General features: G+C 33.8%; 2 protein-coding genes across 2 annotated transcripts; both read left to right on the top strand.

Annotated features, from left to right (window-relative positions):
• Positions 1-258: 258 nt before the first annotated feature.
• Positions 259-7,271, top strand: LOC115716555 (glucose-6-phosphate isomerase, cytosolic). Its single transcript, XM_030645371.2, has 23 exons — positions 259-437; positions 1,988-2,072; positions 2,151-2,227; positions 2,365-2,446; positions 2,540-2,587; positions 2,852-3,007; positions 3,087-3,183; positions 3,300-3,342; positions 3,696-3,763; positions 3,873-3,957; positions 4,260-4,308; positions 4,389-4,461; positions 4,539-4,599; positions 4,835-4,901; positions 5,371-5,427; positions 5,520-5,573; positions 5,686-5,814; positions 5,922-5,985; positions 6,099-6,172; positions 6,396-6,449; positions 6,525-6,593; positions 6,708-6,797; positions 6,879-7,271. The coding sequence occupies exons 2-23, from the start codon at positions 2,022-2,024 to the stop codon at positions 6,990-6,992; spliced, it is 1,662 nt and encodes a 553-aa protein (XP_030501231.2). The 5' UTR covers positions 259-437; positions 1,988-2,021; the 3' UTR covers positions 6,993-7,271.
• A 2,809-nt stretch (positions 7,272-10,080) lies between these two features.
• LOC115717172 (DNA replication ATP-dependent helicase/nuclease JHS1) lies at positions 10,081-20,068 on the top strand. The gene is made up of 34 exons (XM_030646124.2): positions 10,081-10,630; positions 10,719-10,886; positions 10,976-11,143; positions 11,466-11,528; positions 11,664-11,879; positions 11,968-12,021; positions 12,105-12,166; positions 12,598-12,730; positions 12,880-12,990; positions 13,092-13,188; positions 13,302-13,384; positions 13,908-13,973; positions 14,305-14,460; positions 14,588-14,643; positions 14,736-14,793; positions 14,871-14,981; positions 15,067-15,123; positions 15,284-15,418; positions 15,519-15,761; positions 16,221-16,295; positions 16,381-16,499; positions 16,619-16,691; positions 16,787-16,891; positions 17,000-17,167; positions 17,981-18,050; positions 18,128-18,279; positions 18,368-18,445; positions 18,566-18,658; positions 18,750-18,887; positions 19,038-19,077; positions 19,155-19,228; positions 19,309-19,446; positions 19,528-19,647; positions 19,723-20,068. The coding sequence occupies exons 1-34, from the start codon at positions 10,205-10,207 to the stop codon at positions 19,888-19,890; spliced, it is 4,074 nt and encodes a 1,357-aa protein (XP_030501984.2). The 5' UTR covers positions 10,081-10,204; the 3' UTR covers positions 19,891-20,068.
• Positions 20,069-20,422: the final 354 nt, after the last annotated feature.

Below are 20,422 nucleotides of genomic sequence, written 5' to 3'. Positions count from 1 at the left end.
TCATGCCGTTTTTAATTTAAAAGGGATCCAACCCATATTGAGAAGAACTGTACTCCGTCCGTGACGAGCACGTGGCAACCTAGCGTAAACCTCAAGCACCTGACTGATCCACGTGGACATGGACACCGTAAAAGAATTTTTGTTACTTTTTTAACTCTAAGTTCCTATTCAATCGCCACGTGGCAGAACATCCTTATTCTCTACTAGCTAGCCTTGTCCTTAGCCTTGGGTATATATAATACCACATTTTCCATTTCATTTTATTTTATTTTAATTTTCTGAAAAAGGAAGAACCTTCTCTCTCTCTGTTCTTCTCTCTATTCTCAAATCAATTCACTACCAAGTTTTTCCAATCCACCATTCACCATTTTCATTCATTCTATCTAACCTTTTTTTGAATCGGTTTTTATTTTCCAGCAAAATTTCAGATTTTTCAGGTACATACATATATAACCATCATTTCACTCTCTCTCTCTCTCTCTCTCTCTCTCTCTCTCTCTCGTTTTTTTTAGGGTCTGATCATCTTCATCTTGCTGTGTATTTTCTCTCTGTTTTGGGTTTTTTTTGTTGCTATCGATTAATGTCTCTTGTTTGATTTCAGCTGATTTTTAGTTCTTCCTTTTTTTTTGATGTTTTTGGTCAACTTAACGGAAAATGCGGGAAGAAGAATATTTTTTTTTATTTCATTTTTAATGTATTTAATGTTTATCATCAGAATCCAGAAAATGGTTAATGGAGGAGCTTTAGTCTTATTTTTGGTCAATCTTTATCATTTTTGGTAAAGGAATTAAAAAAATGGAGTCAAATCATTTATAGATGATTATATGTAATTTTAATCTTAAATAAGAACAAGTTCTAACTTGTTTCTGTGAGTGGACTAAAAAAAGGTACTTAAACTATTGGAACAGAAGCTCTGATTTCTTGTCTATTAATGGGTATATATATGATGATGTTTACTTACAGGGTGGTGTATGTTTTGGAGTGTTTATTTGGTTAATATTATAAAATGCAAATAGTCTATTGTCTGTTTGGGAAAATGCCTCAATGAATTAACTTTGTTAAATTGGATTGGGACTTTCAACTCACACACAATGTGTGTTGCTGCTTGCTTGTTCTTTTTGATATCATTTTATTTTTTGATGATGTTCATTTCGATGTCATTAGAAATAAGCACAATCTACTATTTGTATTATATGTGAAGCTGAAATTTGGTTTCAAGTTAACTTTTTATATGAATCTTTTGTGTGCTGAAAATGGGCTCATGAATGAGACATGACTGGTTTTCTAATATGGTTGCTAGTTGGTTCAAATTTAGACAAGTTTTTTAGAGCAAATATATGTTGGAGAAACTTTTTATTAATGCTATTTCTTCAAGCTCAAGTCACACTTATTTTGTAGAATTGCACCTATTCTCTTTCTTGCACCTATCTAATTTTGCAAAATTGTACTATTGAAAAAATTGTTCTAGTCACGTACTTTTATGTGATAGTGAAATAATTATTTTGTAAAATTTTAACCAAAAATTATTTTATCAATATCAATTAAACATTTAATTAAATACAATAGTTAAGTATGTTTAAAAAAGAATATATGAAAATAAAAATTATAAATTCTAAATGTCCATGCTAATTTTGCTGTTGAAAAAGTGTATTTTATTATTATTATTATTATTTAAATTTATTTAATAAAATTTTATGTTAAGGGATATTTTTGTAGCTATTATGGCATTGATTCCATAACTGTAAGTCTGTAACTAGATAACAATCCCTTTGTCATTTTTTATTCTATTCTATTCCATTACTATTTATTTTATCATTTCTATTCCTATTCTACTGTAACCTTAAAGTCATCCTTATCTGGGACTTTCAATTTAATATTTTCCAACAAATGTTTTTTTTTTTTTTGAATTTGTTAATGCTTGTGTGAGAATAGTTTGGTGATTCTTGTAATTTTGTTACTTATGAAATTTATTGCTGTTATTGAACAGGGTTTTGGTTTTAAAGTGCTTCCATTTATTTGAAATGGCTTCTTCTGCTCTCATATCTGACATGGAGGCCTGGAAGGAATTGAAGGTAATAGAGATAACATAGTAACACATAACATTTAAAATCCATACATGATTCCAAATATGTGTCGTTTTGCTTTTCCAGGCTCATGTTGAGGACATTAAGAAGACCCATTTGCGTGATTTGATGAATGATGCTCAGCGGTGCCAGTCAATGATGGTGTATGATAATCCTTTTCAAGCTTTGGAAGTGTTTAGAGTCTTTAGACATATTTTTTTGTTTGTTTGTCGAATTTAATGTTTTAAATTGTACTCGATATTTAACTTAGTGATATGTGTATATCTGGACTTTTCTACAGCGAGTTTGATGGGTTGCTGTTGGACTACTCTCGGCAGAATGCCACACTTGCAACCATTGAAAAGCTCTTCAAATTAGCAGAGGTAGCCTCTGTTCTTCCCTTCTGTTTTCTTAGACTGTCCTTGCTGCTATGTTTCATGTAGTAGCTTATCTGAGTGTTGGTATTGACGATGCAGACAGCAAATCTCAAACAGAAGATTAATCAAATGTTTGGTGGGGAACATGTAAGTTCAAGTTCATCTTTTAACTAAATGAATTAATTAAATATAGGGTTTACTTGTTTTAAGATTGTGTTTAATAACTTCACTGTGCTTATTAGAAAGCAAGAATTCATTGATAGATTTGATGCATTCAGTGTCAATTTGGCATTTCATCATTGGTGCCCTCTAGTTTATGAAATAACACAGAATATCCATTTGATGATTTTTATTTTTTAAATGAAGTTGTTTCTTTTTTGATATTGTTTGATTATTTTCTGTTCTCTTTAGATAAATAGCACAGAGAATAGATCGGTTCTCCATGTTGCTCTTCGTGCTCCTAGAGACACTGTTATTCAGAGTGATGGGAAGAATGTGGTCCCAGATGTTTGGAAAGTTCTGGACAAGATTCAGGAGTTTTCTGAGAGGGTCCGCAGTGGTTCCTGGGTAGTGCACCTCAGCGTTTTAGTCTCATTTTTTTTTAAAAGTGATGCTTCAATTTTCTAATAATAGACAAATTTGTTAGGTTGGAGCTACTGGATTGCCACTTAAAGATGTTGTAGCTGTTGGTATTGGTGGCAGCTTCTTAGGTCCTTTATTTGTGCATACCGCTCTTCAAACAGGTTAAAAATCACATTTATTGTCTTGAGCTGCATTCCTTTGTGTTCTTTATTTTTATTTTAATGAAGACTATTAAGTTTAACACATGCTCTATTGGTTTACTCGTGATATTGTACAGATCCAGAGGCTATGAACTCAGCAAGCGGTCGCCAACTGCGTTTGTGAGTACTTGTGCATTTTTAAGTCGAGTAGATATTTACTTTAGTTTCACTTTTTACCAATTTAGATCTTAATTTCCTTTTTATCTGGATTAACTTGGTTGGACAAAAGTGTTGTGTACAATTTTTTCATCAATGATTAATGTGTGAGAGAGATAGACATGTAAAACTTGAATATATATCGGAAGCACATGTGTAAAGATATTGTAGGATTCCTTTTCAAAGAATTTTTTATGTTGAAATTTTGACATTTATATTTTTCTTCATCAAAAACATTAATAACATTTTATGAAGCTCATGTACCCTCTTATTATATACAAAGTCAGCTTAATCTATTTTTTTCTTTCCATCTACAGTCTTGCAAATGTTGATCCAATTGATGTTGCTAGAAATATCACAGGGTTAAACCCTGAAACTACTCTTGGTAAATGATATATTTACACTTTTATATTATCTTTCTCATTGCTAATCTTGAGCTCAAATAATTTCTATTGTTGTAACATAACGTTGAGATTGTTCTCTGGAATTTTCAGTTGTGGTAGTTTCAAAAACTTTTACTACAGCAGAAACCATGCTGAATGCTCGAACTCTTAGGGAATGGATTTCAGCTGCTCTCGGGTTAGTTCAATTTAACTGTAGCTTAAATTCTTCAACTATTCTTTGGGAATTCTATTGTGATCTGTCGTATATAATTGAACGGCTGGATTTGGCTTCAAAGCTGCTGTAGAAGAAAAAAGTTGACCAAACATGGAATGGGGAAATTAAGAGTGAAGATTTTTTCCCGTTTCATGCGTATTCTTTCACTGAACTAAAAATTTGTTTGCTTGTCAAGTCGCTTTGCACTTTCAGCTTGAAATTAATTGTCAAAATGGCAGAAAGATGCTTTAATTTCTCTCTCACGATTGCATACTATTTTTCAGGCCTTCTGCTGTTGCTAAGCATATGGTAGCAGTCAGCACAAATCTTGCGGTACATTACTCTATTAGTCCTTGTGTTTAATGATTAAGCACCAGTTGAGTCATAAGTACTTAAATACTTTTCTGTTTCAGCTTGTAGAAAAATTTGGTATTGATCCTAACAATGCTTTTGCATTCTGGGACTGGGTTGGCGGACGATATAGTGGTAAGTGGTTTACCTTTTCTTTTCCTTTAAGATGACCTCTCTTTGATAATTGATTGGTGCTTGAACTCTGGTTGCAGTTTGCAGTGCCGTTGGGGTGTTGCCTTTGTCACTCCAGTATGGTTTCCCGATTGTTGAGAAGTACGTGTTTTATAATTGCTACAATTGCACTGCATACTCAAATTTGTGACTGATAAATTTACTTGTGCTTCATATGTCAATTAGTTTAGTTGGAACTGTTAGCCTGTTTTGCATCTCTAGTTACTATAGGGGAAAGGCAGATGAGAATATCTTCATTTGTTTGCATTAAATTTAACTTCATTTTCCATGTTTCTTACATACCTTTCATAACATTGTTTCTTTCATCTGGTCAAAGGTTCTTAAAGGGGGCCGCCAGCATTGACCAGCATTTCTACTCGGCACCACATGAGAAAAATATACCTGTAAGCACCCGAACTGTTTCTTTTGTCTTCATAATCAAATGATTTATTTCCCTCATGTAAATTTGATTTGCAAGAAAGTTCTGTAAAACTATTTAGGATTATGAAGGACCTGCATACAATATTAGACATCATCATGTTTCAAAGAGGATGCCATGTCGCTCTTTTTTTCTTCTTTCTATTTCATTTTCTCTTTAAGAATAATATTAAGAGACATCAGTGGTGTTAACACCACCTCACTAATATGAATGAAAGTCTTATACTTGGATTATTGTATGGTGTTGAGTACCACAGGTGCCCCCATATTTCTCTAGTTTAAATGAACCTCCATAAGTGAGATTCAGTACAGGTTATAGACGAACAGCATTTTTCTATATACATTTTGGTATAACCTACTGATGACTCCAGCTATGTTTTTGTATATTACTGCAACAGTTTCATCTCTTAATAGCAAGACATCTGTTTATATTAGGTGCTTTTAGGCTTGTTGAGCGTATGGAATGTTTCGTTTCTTGGATATCCTGCAAGAGTGAGTTCCTATATCTACTTCAGAGTCTATTTATTTCTTTACCACCCACGTTATATATTTTGACTTAGTATTTTTATTTTTATTTTGCATAGGCCATCTTACCTTATTCCCAAGCTCTTGAGAAGTTTGCCCCACACATTCAACAGGCAAGTTCATTTAGATCGTCGCTTATCTTACTTGCTTTTTTTCTTTGGAAGTTGTGTGTGGTTTCTTCTTGCATGCTCTTAATAATACCTTTCACCTTGTAACTCAATGTAGGTTAGCATGGAAAGTAATGGCAAGGGTGTATCCATTGACGGAGTTCCACTCCCTTTTGAGGCTGGTGAAATTGACTTTGGTGAACCTGGAACAAATGGTCAGCACAGTTTTTACCAACTGATTCACCAGGTATTGATAATTTGTGGGCAAAGCTTTAATTCTTGTACTTTAAGCTACCTATGAAAACCTCTTTACATCTACTGAAAGCTAAACTTAACTCTTTTATTATCTTTCAGGGCCGTATTATTCCTTGTGATTTTATCGGTATTGTGAAGAGTCAGCAGCCTGTCAACCTGAAAGGTTTTTTATCTTGATCTTTTAGAGCTAAATATATATTATCACATGATTTTCTAGAAGTTGGTAGTCTGGTTCTCAGCTTTTTATGTAATTCAAGGACGATAATTCTGTTGCAGGTGAAGTGGTGAGTAACCACGATGAGCTAATGTCCAACTTTTTTGCTCAGCCTGATGCCCTTGCTTATGGGAAGGTATTATGCACTGCCATATATGCTTTCTTTGTCATTCAAGTACTTTGGAGAGTTTTATTCCATTTGAAATCTCATTTAACCAATATTAATATGCCTCGTTGACCCAAATATTACAAATCAATGTGCTATTCAGGAAATTGTAACAAATTATAAAATAGTCAACAAATTATGAAAGCATCAGTCAGTTATCTATATCTCTAACCATTAATGAGTTCTTTTGTAGACCATAGAGCAGTTGCAAAAGGAGAATGTTGCAGAGCATCTTATTCCTCATAAGGTTATTTCTTTTGTGCATTAGTCATTGTTATCAGGCCAATGAATAATATACTGACTCTTGTCCTTTCTTTCACAGACCTTCTCTGGAAATAGGCCTTCTCTCAGCCTTCTTCTACCTTCATTAACTGCTTACAATGTTGGACAGGTATGCAGTTTCTTTATCTGTTTATTCTTAACTTCTTTTTTATATATATTCAATTTTCAGTAAATTATAGAATCTGCAACTCTCACATTTGCTTGGTGTGTTGCCAATATTCAGTTGTTGGCTATCTATGAGCACAGAGTTGCCGTCCAAGGTTTCGTCTGGGGCATCAACTCTTTTGACCAATGGGGAGTTGAGTTAGGGAAGGTTAGTACCGGAGTCTTACCCCGAAACTGTACTAGTGTTCAGAATATAATCATTATCATTTCTTTTTGTTTGTGAATGCAGTCCCTAGCTACTCAAGTTCGAAAACAACTCCATGCATCTCGCACCAACGATGAACCTGTACAGGGCTTCAACTTTAGTACCGCAACTTTACTAAAAAGATATCTGGAAAACTAATTACAAACAAGACCCTTTTGTTTGTGCCAAACAAGCAAATGTGGAGAGAATGCTTTAGCAAGAAAACAACAAGAACTTTTGTTGTTATTCTTCGATCCTCGGTGAGTGTTGTTCATTTCTTTTCTTACAAAACAATCAAAGCACCGTCGCGTTGTGGTGCTTGAATTGAATTGCTTCCTTTTGTGTGTAAAGTCTTGCGAACAAGCTATTTAAAGGCCATGTAAAATCATCAAACAATGTTTTTTTTTGTTCACAATATATTTCTTTGTTACCTTAACTTAAGATTATGTTAGTTCTTTCTGCAGACATTTCTGATTAATGAAGTTTGATAATTTTATTGAAAGAAAATAAAAAGTGCTATGATAATTTTATTGGTTGGTACTTGCTAAATTGTGTTCTTGATGGTGATGAAAAAATTAGTGGGAGGTGAGTGACTATGGCGGAAGTGGTTTACGAAATTTCTAACCCAATTGTTCTTAGGAACCCTTTTTCAATCTAAATAGGGCCTTAAATTTTTTACTTCATTACTGGTTAGGAAGATTTCACTTTGTTAAAGCGTTTATATATTACATTGTAAATTTGAGATCTGATATAGTTGGGATGGTAATATATAAATTGTTTTAAATATAATTTAGCTTTATTTATTTTAAGAGGCTAAATAAAAAAAATATTTTTTAAAAAATATATATATATATTTTTGTAATAATTTTAAAAAGAGTTATTTGTGGTAAAACCCCCTAAAGTAGGCAGGTTTTTGCAATTAACCCCCAATTCTAAAATTTTGGTGGTAAAACCTCCTAAACCCAGCTTCTGTTAGCAGTTAGCCCTTTCCGTCCATTTTTGGGTGTTAAGTGACAGGTTGGAATGTCTACGTGTACACAATGTACACGTGGCACAATTTAATTAGTCCACGTAATAAATATTTAAAATTAAAATATAAAAATTAATTATTTTAAAAATAAATAATAAAAAAAAAAATTTAAAAATTTATTTTTATATTTTTTTTTTCTTTTCTTTCTCTTTTCTTTCTTCGCGCCTCTTTCTTCTTCTCTCTCTAACTTCTTCATCAAACCCTAGCCCCCAAAATCAACCCCATCAAACCCCAGCCGCAACATCCACAGGAACCTTCCATCAAACCCTAGCCGTGAACGAGGACCTTCCATCAAACCGTAGCCGTGAACGGAAACATCCACGGGAACCTTCCATCAAACCCCAGCCGCAACATACAAAAATTCCTTCTTTCTTCTTCTTCTTCCTCGGTTGGATGAACGGGGCTCGGATGGTGTCGACTGGAATGGTGAAATGGAGGTGCTGCTGGGTTCGGTTTGGGTGATGAGGGCTTCGGGTCAGATGTTGAAGGTGGGTCGTTTGCAGGTGGGTCGTTTGGGTGATGAGGGCTTCGGGTTTGATGTTGAAGGTGGGTCGTTTGTAGGTTGGTCATTTGGGTGATGAGGGCTTCGGGTCAAATGTTGAAGGTGGCTCGTTTGCAGGTGGCTCATTTATGGGTTAGTGAATGGAGGTGCGAATGTGGAGGGAAGAGCAGCTAGGGTTAGAAGGAGGAAGAAGAAGAAGAAAGAAAAAAAAAGAAAAAGAAGAAGAAGAAGGCGGAGCACAGAGCTAGGCCATAGTTTGGGGGGGTTCGGCTAGGACGATGATGGAGCTGATTTTTTTTGGGCGGGTTCGGCTAGGTTAGATTAGGGTTTCTTGTTTTTTTAGCAGAGAAGAAGAAGAAGAAGAAGAAGAAGAAGAAGAAGAAGAAGAAGAAGAAGAAGAAGAAGAAGGGAGTTAGGGTTTTTTTTAAATGTTTATTTTTTAAAAATTGTATTTTTAATTTTTAATTTTTAAATATAAAAATATTTTTAAATAAAAATATTTTTTTATTTTTAAAATAATTAATTTTTATATTTTAATTTTAAATATTTATTACGTGGACTAATTAAATTGTGCCACGTGTACATTGTGTACACGTAGACATTCCAACCTGTCACTTAACACCCAAAAATGGACGGAAAGGGCTAACTGCTAACAGAAGCTGGGTTTAGGAGGTTTTACCACCAAAATTTTAGAATTGGGGGTTAGTTGCAAAAACCTGCCTACTTTAGGGGGTTTTGCCGCAAATTACCCTTTTAAAAATAGTATTTATCTTTATAGTAAGGATCCAATTTTTTTTTGCTTATAGTCCATTTAACTTAAGGTCGGTCCTTGCCACAGGCCCACAACCACTATTGCCCCTTTGCCTCAGCCCCCATAGTCATAGGAAAACTTACAAAAATAAATATTGAAATTTGAGTAAATTTTTACAACAATACTGTTACACGGAATGTTTTTCAAAAATACTGTATTTTTATTCCAGTAAAACACAAAGCATAACAACTCAAAACAACAGTAGAACAACTAAAAAAACACCAGTAGAACACTAGTGAAACTTAACACAATGTACTGCAGTATGAAACTTATAAAAAAACACAGTAAAAAAGTAAAAAATTCCGCCTGACAGTATTTTTGTAAAAAAAATGACAAAAATTAGTATACCATATAAATTTCCCTAGTCATCATATGTGGTATGCCTCTACTACTATTTTAAAATAGGAATTATTTCACAAATAAACAAAAATAACAAACAAATTATAAAAAGAGAGTTTTATTTGCACCCCATAAAATAATAAATACACCCCATTATTAAAAAAAAAATATAAAAGTAAATACTTTTTAAAAATTACTCTTAATAGTTTTTTAAATTTTTTTCCTCACTTTAATTTATGTTAATTTTAATATTTATTTTGATTTTATTTTCATAATTTTTTCTAACTCATGTATGTAAATTTTTAATTTTTTTAAGAAAATTTTATATAATTTTTTATTTTAATTTTTTTGTCTTAATATTTAAAATATAATTTATTTTTGTTTGATAGATATATTTTTTTAAGAATATGAATTAGAAAAAAAAAATTAAAAAAACTTAATATAATTAAAGATACAAATTTTGTATAAAATAAAATATCTTTATAAATTTTTGGGTGTAAGTAAAATTTCCCATTAATTTATTGTTTTTTGTATAATTTTTTTTTTTTTAAAGGAAACTCAATATTTCATTTTCCATTCTCACAGAAGTTCTGACTGTAGTTGTTTTGGCGGGAAATCACACAACGCCAATCGTTCTCTCTCTAAAGTTGCAGAAATCGGAAGCTGAAAAGCTCCGAATTTTCAATTCAATGCGTCCAAGGAAGAAGCCCAATGCATCGTCATCTACTACTTCTTCTTCTTCTTCTTCTTCTTCTTCCAAGAAATCGAACCAGAACAATCAGTCTCAGCAACCTTCCAAGTTCGGCATACAACATTTCTTCGAACGCCATTCCCAGAACGTCCTCTCAGCTTCTCAGAACAACTCCAAGACTGTTCCCCCTAAATCCCTCGCCCAAAACCCTATCCAGATAGAAGATGACGATGGTAATGATCGCGCTGCTGCTTCTGCTTCTCAAAACCCTACGACTACTCAATCCAAGGAGAATGGTAAAGGTTTGGCTAATGCATCTCAGGAGAAAAAAGAGAATCTTGAGATTGAGGACGGTTTAATCGATGGCTCACCGGAGATTTCTAAGTCTGCGTCCCTGAAACGATTCAAGTTCTCTCCTGGAATGGTAACTACTGGTTTAGTTGATCTTATAATCACTTCATATCTATGTATATTCTGTTGGTTATTAAGCGATTGTATCTATGTGGCTATAGTTGATAAAGCAGAGTCAGGACGATGGAGGTGATGAGATCACTTGGAAGATATCTCCCGTCAACGATAGATTGCAAGCTGTTTCAAAGCGAATGCCGGAGATGGTGAGGATGCTGGCAGAATCTTCAAGGAAAAACTCCTCAACCATTCAACAGTGCACTGTTAATAAGGCATGTTCGTTAGTTTAGTTTTGATTCTGCTGGTTTATTCTGTTGTTTTGATAGAAATAAGCTAATTATGTAAATGACTAAAGTTACAGACTTTGACAAGATCATCGGTATCCTTGAATAAGGTGGGACTGAAAAGGGTTAACCCAGAAGAGGATGTAGATTTTAGTAGAACTACAACCAACACAACTAACTGCAAGGTAGCAAGCAGACAGAGTCCATTTCGAACTCCACCTTCCTTACCTTATTGCCATGATAAGGTAATTGTGCTTTTAACAGTTTTGGGTACTCATCTAGTAATGTAATCATGGCTCTCTTTTGACTGAACGCTCTTCCTTACCTTATTGCCATAGAAGTGAACTGAATGCTGTTTCTTTACATGACTTATTTACGGATATAGAAAGGGATATAGTCTAAAGTTTCTTCTCTCATATTTCCTCCACATTTAAATGTTTTTCTGGGTGCAGAAAGTACAAATTAAGTGAAGAAATTATTTCTTTTACTTTATCTTAGCAATAATTTTCTTGTAATTTGAACAAAGTATGGTTGTTATGTTGTCTAACTTACTGTAGTAAACTGCAGCATGCTAATGGTGTTGCAAAAAATAAAGCACATGATCTGCTGGAACAAAAACATCACAAAAGGGTAAAGTACATTTTTCAGAGAAAAGTTGAAGAGTTTTCAATCATACAGTCTCATGTTTTCATCATGTCCTTGTGGAGGGCTGACTTAATAATACTACCTACGAATGATATCATTCTGTTTTATTATTTTCTGTAGGCATTGCTTGAGCTCTTAGATGAGGTTGAAGATGTCATATCTGTTGAAGATTCTGCGTCTGACAAGGCAGATGGGTTTCGATGCCATGTTGTAGATGGCAGTAGTGATGTGGTTCCTGTCAAGGTGGATCTTCCAAATAAAGGGGTTAAAACACATCTTCCGGATGTTCAGGAGGTTCCAGAACCCTCTTCCAATTGTAATTTTCTTGTATTAGAGGTATTTGGTTAAACCTTTCTAGTTCAACTGCTCGTGAAGGAGAAATAGTCTTATCAGTTTTATACACAGCAACTTATCTCTTCCTCAGGTATCCGAGAAGCGTGGAACTGTTAACTCATCTAATGCTCAATCACCTTATAAGGTTTCTAGTAAGCATTTTTCATGAATTTACTTCTTACTTCAAATATATAAGATATGAAATTGTATTTTACTATTGGTTCTCAGGTTCTGCGCTTGCTGAATGAGCAAAATGGAGTAGAACGGATTGCATGTTTGTGGGAAGAATGGTAGTATTTCAGGATTTCTTGCTATGCAGCAAATTAATATCTTTTTGATTTTTTTACCTTGGTTACTTCATTTTATCATTCAAATGACTTGGTTTCATAATTTCATAGCAGTATAATCACATTCAGGAATACTACTGGAGTACGTTAGTATTAGGTATCTTGCCAACCATGTCATTTGTAAAATGCATGTTGCATTAGGGAAGTATTTAAGCAAAAATAGTAAGCTATAGTGTCACTTAGGAGAAAGGGTTTATTTTCCACCATCAGTCATATATATTAATTTAGCATAAAGTAGGAATATCCAATGTTATTGTTTTTCTTGAAGTTAAACTGTTTGTCAGTTCTTTACAGAATATTTGTCAGTTTTTCATATCAATTAGCTTAGGTCATGAACTTATTGTCCTTACTCTTCTTTGGACTGGATTTTCCAGGTTTTACAGTGTCATTTCTCCTGGAGATACTGTGAATATTATTGGGGAATTTGATGACCAGGGAAATTGTCATGTAAATCGGGAAAAGAATTTTCTGATCGCTCATCCAAATTTACTATTGTCTGGAACTCGGGTAATTTTGGTTATTTTTTCCAATGGTAGACTGTACAATTTCGTATTTTTGTTTATTTGCAATGTTGTATTATTCATCACACAAGATTGTGCTTATTTCAGCCTAGTTTTTTTTTTCCTTCTGTTCTCTGACTAATGATATACTCTTAGGTTGCTGGTAGTTTCAATTGCCCAAGGCGAACTGTCCTGGACGAGAGGATAAGATGCAATGAAAATTCATCTGCAGCATTAATTGGTACACTGCTTCATCAGATATTTCAGGTTTACACTTCAGCTGAAACCTTGTAAAAGTCTTGGTGCATATAGTCTCTATATTCATTTCACATTTACAATTATCATTTCAAATTTATTTACTTGTTTAGGCTGGTCTTACAATGGAGATGCCTACAGTAGTTTTCTTGGAGGAATATGCACGAACACTGCTCCAACAAAATATTGAGAACTTGTATGCATGTGGAGGTATTGAATATGTCATTCGAATATATATTGTTCAATTCACATTTGTTTACTATTATTTATGTTCCAACATTGGTTTTTGAGTGAGATCAACTATGTTATCTTTGAAATCGCAGTAAATGAAAAGGATACATACAGAACATTAATCGAAGCCATCCCCAAATTATTGAATTGGGTTAACCTCTTCAAATCTCCACAGGTCTGTTAATCTTGGTTTATTTATTTACCACTGGTTTATATTTTTGCTTTCATTATTTGTTTATTGCACTCTGTCACTAATCAGTAAATTTAAATGGTTAGTAATAAGTTGCCCCATATTCAGGGATCCTTAGTGTTTAGAATGATTTATCAACAAGGTCTTGCATGTATTAGGTGTAATTCATGCATCATTGTAGAAAATCATCTTAGGAATTAGTTTTAGAAATTTCTTTTATGGGCATTGTGTTGTGCTTTGCCTGTTGTCTTCTTGTGTCCCACTTCTCCAAATTTAATTTTCTCTATTTTAGGTGAAATATCCCGTGCCTTGCCTCATGCTATCATTCTCAATGCTTTCTCGTGTAATATAATTTATTCACTCCGAAATGTCGGGTACGGACCCAATGTGCCTTTCATATTTGTGTATGATGTTTCACATTGTTAACCAGATGTTACGGAAGCAAATGGCTGCACTGAGAACCTTGAAAGATTTTTTTTTTAACAATCTAACTTAATTTACTTGGCAGGGATTTAGTACCCCTACTGTGGATTTTGGATCTGATGTTGGATCTAAAAAAGTCAACATATCTGAGGTAAAACATCATTCATGTGTAGGTTGATTTTATTTTTGTTCATTATGTGTGTTACTAGCTCTCTACAACATGCATTCCATAAATGTGTACGTTCTTTCAACTAGATAGTTTCATGAGTTTAATATTATCCTGAATGCAAAAATGATTGGCTTTTCAAGTGCATTAAATGCGTATCTTGTTAACATGTGGTTTAATAAGCATGTGTGCTTGATAACATCTACCTGAACAAGCTACAACTTGTTTTGTGAAGAATGATAATTGTATGTTCCTTTGTTGATGTTGTACTTTAGGAAATTTTTCATTTCTTAAATATCTAATCTGTACGCCTTAGGTACTTGATATCGAGGAGATGACGTGGGCTCCAAAGTATGGTTTGAAAGGGATGATTGATGCTTCTATTAGAGTTGAAGTAGGATCAAACAGAAATGGAAGAACTGAGAATGTGATGCCTTTAGAATTCAAAAGTGGGAAAGCACCGAATGGCCAGGTAAGTTCAATTATTTTCATAGAATTTGTGCAAATTAATTGCAGAATGCAAAATTTGTTTGCTGTAGAAAACATTTATTGATTTATGCTCTTGATGTTCATCTTTCCTCTCTTTGATATTTGTGTAGTCATCTACGGAACACTGTGCCCAAGTAATCCTTTACACACTTTTGATGTCTGAGAGGTATAAATATGTTACATCATTCTCACAGACACCAGATTTCTAAGCGGATTTTGATAAAACATTTTTCTTAAGATTTTGCTGCCCGTCTTTAGGTATCAAAGTCATATTGATTCGGGTCTTCTGTACTATCTCCAGTCAGATCAGACACAGGTAGTGATAGAATACATAAATTATATGTTCCCATTGAAATCTTGAGGCCTATCTAATGTTTTTTCATATGTCTATAGGGAATTTCAGTTCGAAGATCTGACCTAATTGGACTAATCATGCGTCGCAATGAACTTGCAACTGATATCCTTAAGGCATTAACAACGCAAGTGCTGCCACCCATGTTACAGGTGTGAGCTGCTGTATTAGTGATCAGAGAGTGATTCTAGGATATGCCATTTCATTTCATTTAATTTTTTTCCTTTTCTTTTCTAGAGTCTGAACATGTGCAAAGGCTGTCGCCATCTTAGTGGCTGTACCATCTATCATAAGGTAATGCTTTTCCTCCTAGGCTTCTAATTGTCTGCTTGTAGGGCGACTCTGGTCTATTATGCCATGTATCTTCTTGTATAATTTCAAGTATTTTTCTTCTAACTATGAAAAATATGAATTTTTGAAAAGGTTTTCAATGTGATCATATTTAATGCTTCAGGTACATGGTGGAAGTGCTGAAAGCAGTGGATTAGGGGATTTATTTGATTCAAACACTCACCACCTAACAACTTCTCATGGCAGTTTCCTTAAGCACTGGGATTGGCTGATTGACTTAGAAGCTAAAGAGATACAGGTGCAACTTTCAAGATCATCATATGCACAACTGTACCAATAGCTTTGTACACAAAGTCTCAATGAAGTCATTTGTTTTATACTTTCATCTATTTTTTCAGCTTTCTAGAAACAAAATATGGCGATCACACAATTTGAGGAGTGAGGATGCTCGTCATTTTTCTATTGCTCGTCATGATGAACTTCCTCATTGGGAAATTAAGAAAGACAACAAATTTATCTACCGATTCATATGTCACAGTGATCCTTCCGTTGATAAGAAGTTATCTGATGGGGATTTTCTGAATGCCCCATCTTCTCTGACAAAAGATTCACGTTGCACTTTAAAAAGTGGTGACTATGTGGTATGGGTATTTACAACGTAAATTTTCAACGAACGTGCACATTAAATCGTTTAACACAGGTGTATTAATTCAAGGCATATTTATGTATGTACACACACACATACCATTGCACATGTTTTTTCAGCGAAATCATCATTTATAAATCCTTTATATGTTTCTTCTTCCATGTATTGTCCTTCCAGTCCCTCCCAGCTGTAGCTATATATTTTTAAACGCTAGAGATTTATGTATAGGAAGGCAGAGCTATTAAATATATTTCTTTTAATTCTTTATCTTTCAGGTATCTTATTTATTGGTCTGCCCTTTCTTTAGAAAACAACTCTCTGGATTTGTCTTTTAACACCTCATCACATAATTTTACACATCTTATTACTGAGCTCATAATTTACTCTCGAATTGTATATTATCTTTGATTCATTACGTATAGTAATTTACTAACGGTCAGATTTTCATGGTCAGATACTTAGCGCTGGGTCTGGTCATCTAACCATTGCTAGTGGGGTTGTAACAGAATCAAGTGACTGGCATGTTTCTGTAAGGATAAGTCCTGTCTTTACTGTTGATACTTATATCTTGAACTGAAATTTGGCTTCATATTGTTTACCCTTTTATATTCTAGGTCTCTTTATCAAAGCGCTTAAGGCTCCCTGGAAATGCTTCGTCAGAGGCATGTGATCTTGCTAGGGAGGTCTGGTGGATCGACAAAGATGAGTTTATGTCTTCATTTGCAGTCATGAGGCAATTACACTACTAGAATTATCTTATTTATTCAATTTTCAGTCCTTACTCAAGTTAGATATGTTGAACAAGTAATGTGATATAGCCTTTCTAAAGTCGTGCCTGATTTCTTCTTTAAGGTTTAACCTTGTTCAGCTCTTTCTACAAAGTGCACAAAGTACACACCTAAGGAAGATGATTGTTGACCTTGAGGTAAAGTTTAGTACCGATCTTGTATAATATGATTATCACCTTTTTTTGTATTATTTTTTATGCTGAATTTCTATGCATATGTGGATGCTTTGTAGGCTCCTCGATTTGAAAGTGGATGCATTTTAAGCCAGGATCCTGCAATTTCTTATGTGTGGTCACAGAAAAATTTGAATGATGATCAACGTCGAGCCATTCTCAAGGTTCTCTAAGATCTTGCTTCTAGTGTACCACCAGCTCTTGCAATATTTTAATCTCTTTAACCAGGCTTTTATGTGTGTCCACTTGTTATTCCATGAATTTCATTTCAGATACTCACAACAAGGGATTATGCACTCATACTAGGAATGCCGGGTACAGGAAAGACTTCTACAATGGTTCATGCAGTTAAGGCATTGTTAATTAGAGGTGCATCCATTTTGCTTACATCGTACACAAATTCTGCTGTTGACAATTTACTTATCAAATTAAAGACTCAGGTCAGCTGTTTCTTTCATTCATAGATTTTATATACAATGCAACAAAGCATGTGACTTGATTTTCTTACTACTGTTAAGGGAGAGTTAAGCTCAGTTAGTTTTGTTATTACTGCTATTTTCCCTTCTGTTATATTTAGTTATTTACCAACTCAAGTGTATATAAGGTGCTATTCCTTTCAATTGGTAACTAAGCAATATTACACTTCTTTCATTCTTTGATTTCTCTAAACCTATCACCTGCAATCCAGCCATTGCTTGGCTTACATCATGAGCATTTTCACTTGAAAATTTGAGTTTGGTTTTTATACAAGGTTTATATAATCTAGAATAACGTCATGTTAGTGCTACATTGACAAATTGTAAAAAGAAATGAAAAGAATGTAACTAAAATGCAATATTTGTAGTGATTTTTATGTTCAGGGGTATTTTTGTAACAAAAAAATAGTTCAGGGACAAAATTCTTCAAGGGTCAGAGTTTGGGCTAGACAAATTCTATTTATTTGCAAACTTATTGTCCCAAGCAGGAACATATATTTAAGCTCATAAACCAATTAATAAAGCATACAAACTTTTGTATCAACCATGCATGAGTGTTTGCTTATTTTGTTAAGATCCAAAAAAAAATGATCAAGTAATTTTACTTTGGAGGGAGTAGGAAGTTCCTTGGTTGAGATAATGTACCATCAGCCCTTTGCAGTGGCGAAGTTATTATGATAGCCTTTTGATATTCATTTGTCACCAAGTTAATTTCTATGAGAGCTTTTGTTTTTCTGGTCATATTGCAATTGATTCTTAAAATTTATATGATAACAGGGAATTGACTTCTTACGCATTGGGAGACATGAAGCTGTGCATGAAGAAGTCCGTGGACACAGCATTTCAGGTTAGATTCTACATGAATAGAAAGGGCTTATTCGGTTGGTGGTTTTGTATCTGTTGTAAATGTAGTGTACATGGCAGCAATGAACTTGCAAGGTGTGGAAGACCTGAAAGTGAAATTAGAGCAAGTCAGAGTTGTTGCAGTTACTTGTTTGGGTATTACTAGTCCCTTGCTTACCAACAAGAGATTTGACGTATGCATCATGGACGAAGCTGGACAGACAACCCTTCCAGTATGTATAGAAATTCTGCTTTCATTAGTAGCTCAAAGTGTAAATTTTCGAAGATGCTATATTCATAAGCATTTTACAATTTTCACAGGTGTCTCTTGGGCCTTTAATGTTCGCTTCCATGTTTGTCCTGGTTGGCGATCATTATCAGTTACCTCCTCTTGTCCAGGTATAAATGTTCGTATTATAGAAATATATGTACACACACACACATTTTGATTTTGGTATTCATGTTTTGAGATTTATGAAAAAATTAGTCTGTTAACAGTGTTCATTTTTTTACCCCTAGAGTGTAGAAGCTCGGGAAAATGGACTGGGGGTAAGCTTGTTTCGCAGGCTATCAGAAGCACATCCTCAGGCAATTTCAGCATTGCGAAGTCAGGTTAGATTATTTACCAATATTCTTATTGTTACCTATTTTTGTTTGTGGTTTAGGTTCTATTCCAAATAGTTAACTAATACATTTAATGCAGTATCGCATGTCCCGTGGCATTATGGATCTATCAAACGCCTTGATTTATGGTGATAAATTATGTTGTGGTTCCTCTGACATAGCTAATGCCAAACTTAAGTTCTCAAGTTTGAAGTTTGGTTCATTGTGGATTCAGGAGGTACAAATATTTTTTCCTCCATCCATATATATAATTCATACATATCAAATCTCCAGACCATATTGAGGCTACATGCATTTTCTCCCCCCTATAAAATGTATAGGTTGGGTAAATTCAGCTCTTATAATGTATGCTCTCTCATTGTTTCAGATTCTGAATCCAGATAAACCAGTTATATTTATTAATACAGGTATTTAAGTCTTTCAGATCCTTTTGATTGTACAATGCAATAATATTAATTAGTGTTGTTCATCTTTCTCAAACTAGATACAATACCTGCTTATGAGGCAAAGGATCAGAAGATCATAAATAATCCGATGGAAGCTCAAATTGTGGTAGAGGTTGGTTTTTCACATATATGTATGATTTTCTCTTGTATTCTGTTATGCATACCGTTGAATGAGCTTCATATTGGCTATAGGTCACAGAAGAGTTAGTGAAGAATGGAATCGAAGAGGAAGATATAGGCATCATTACTCCCTATAACTCGCAAGCAAATATTATTCGTCAAACAATAAGCTTGACCTCTGTGGAGATACATACTATTGACAAATACCAGGTTTAACACAATTACACTCTTTCTCTTTCGGGTGATTCGATACGTGTGGATTTCTCACTCATATTATGTGTATGTTTACAGGGAAGAGATAAGGATTGCATACTCGTGTCGTTTGTAAGGTCTAGTGAAAATCCAAGAAACTGCAGTTCCTCACTTCTTGGAGATTGGCATAGGATTAACGTTGCTCTTACAAGGGCCAAGGTAAGCTGCATTCTATAAAATTGTAATTAGAAGAAAGTGTTTATTTTTTGTAATACTTTTGCATTGTTTTTACAGAAAAAGTTGATAATGGTTGGATCATGTAAGACTCTATCAAAGGTTCCGCTGCTGAAGCTTCTAATCGAGAAAGTTGAAGAGCAATCGGGTATCGTCTGTGCTCCCAAGAAGGGTATCAACTGCACCAGAGGGCTCAACAGGTGCTCACAATCACAGTTGAGAAGTTGATTGAGATGACATTCATTTTGTATTCAAGTGTAGATATATAAAATTTTGGTGATTATAATTTTGTGATACGAAAGAATGTTAAGGTTGTGCTGTTGTTATTGTATAGATTAATCATTAACATCAATGATTCTGTAACTGTTTCAGAAAGGTAATAAAAATGTTTTGTTTTTTTTTCTCATGGAATTCTGCTACAGCTATAATAATATAAAAATATACTCTAATAAAAACAAGTCATTTCTATTGTAAAACAAAAGTTGGATGAAAATATCTAAAATAATAATATTTACCATGAGTATCTCTGTTTACTTTTCTATTTCCCTATTTAGTATTTACCATTACCACTCATTAATATTTTTTTTTAATTAAAAAGTTTCGATTAGTTTTTATTTATTTAATTAATTTTTTATGATAAATTAAATGATTCTGCTAACATTTTTCTTTTTTTCTTTTCTGTAATTTCAGTTATTTTTTTTTTCTTATTCTTGTTTACACATTTTTTATTTTCATAAGTAGAATAATGTCTGAGATGTTA

This window comes from Cannabis sativa, chromosome 5 (genome assembly GCF_029168945.1).
Source record: "Cannabis sativa cultivar Pink pepper isolate KNU-18-1 chromosome 5, ASM2916894v1, whole genome shotgun sequence".
Lineage (NCBI taxonomy): Eukaryota > Viridiplantae > Streptophyta > Magnoliopsida > Rosales > Cannabaceae > Cannabis > Cannabis sativa.
The sequence above is the reverse complement of the archived record's forward strand: the minus strand, read 5'-3'. Positions and strand labels throughout refer to the sequence as shown.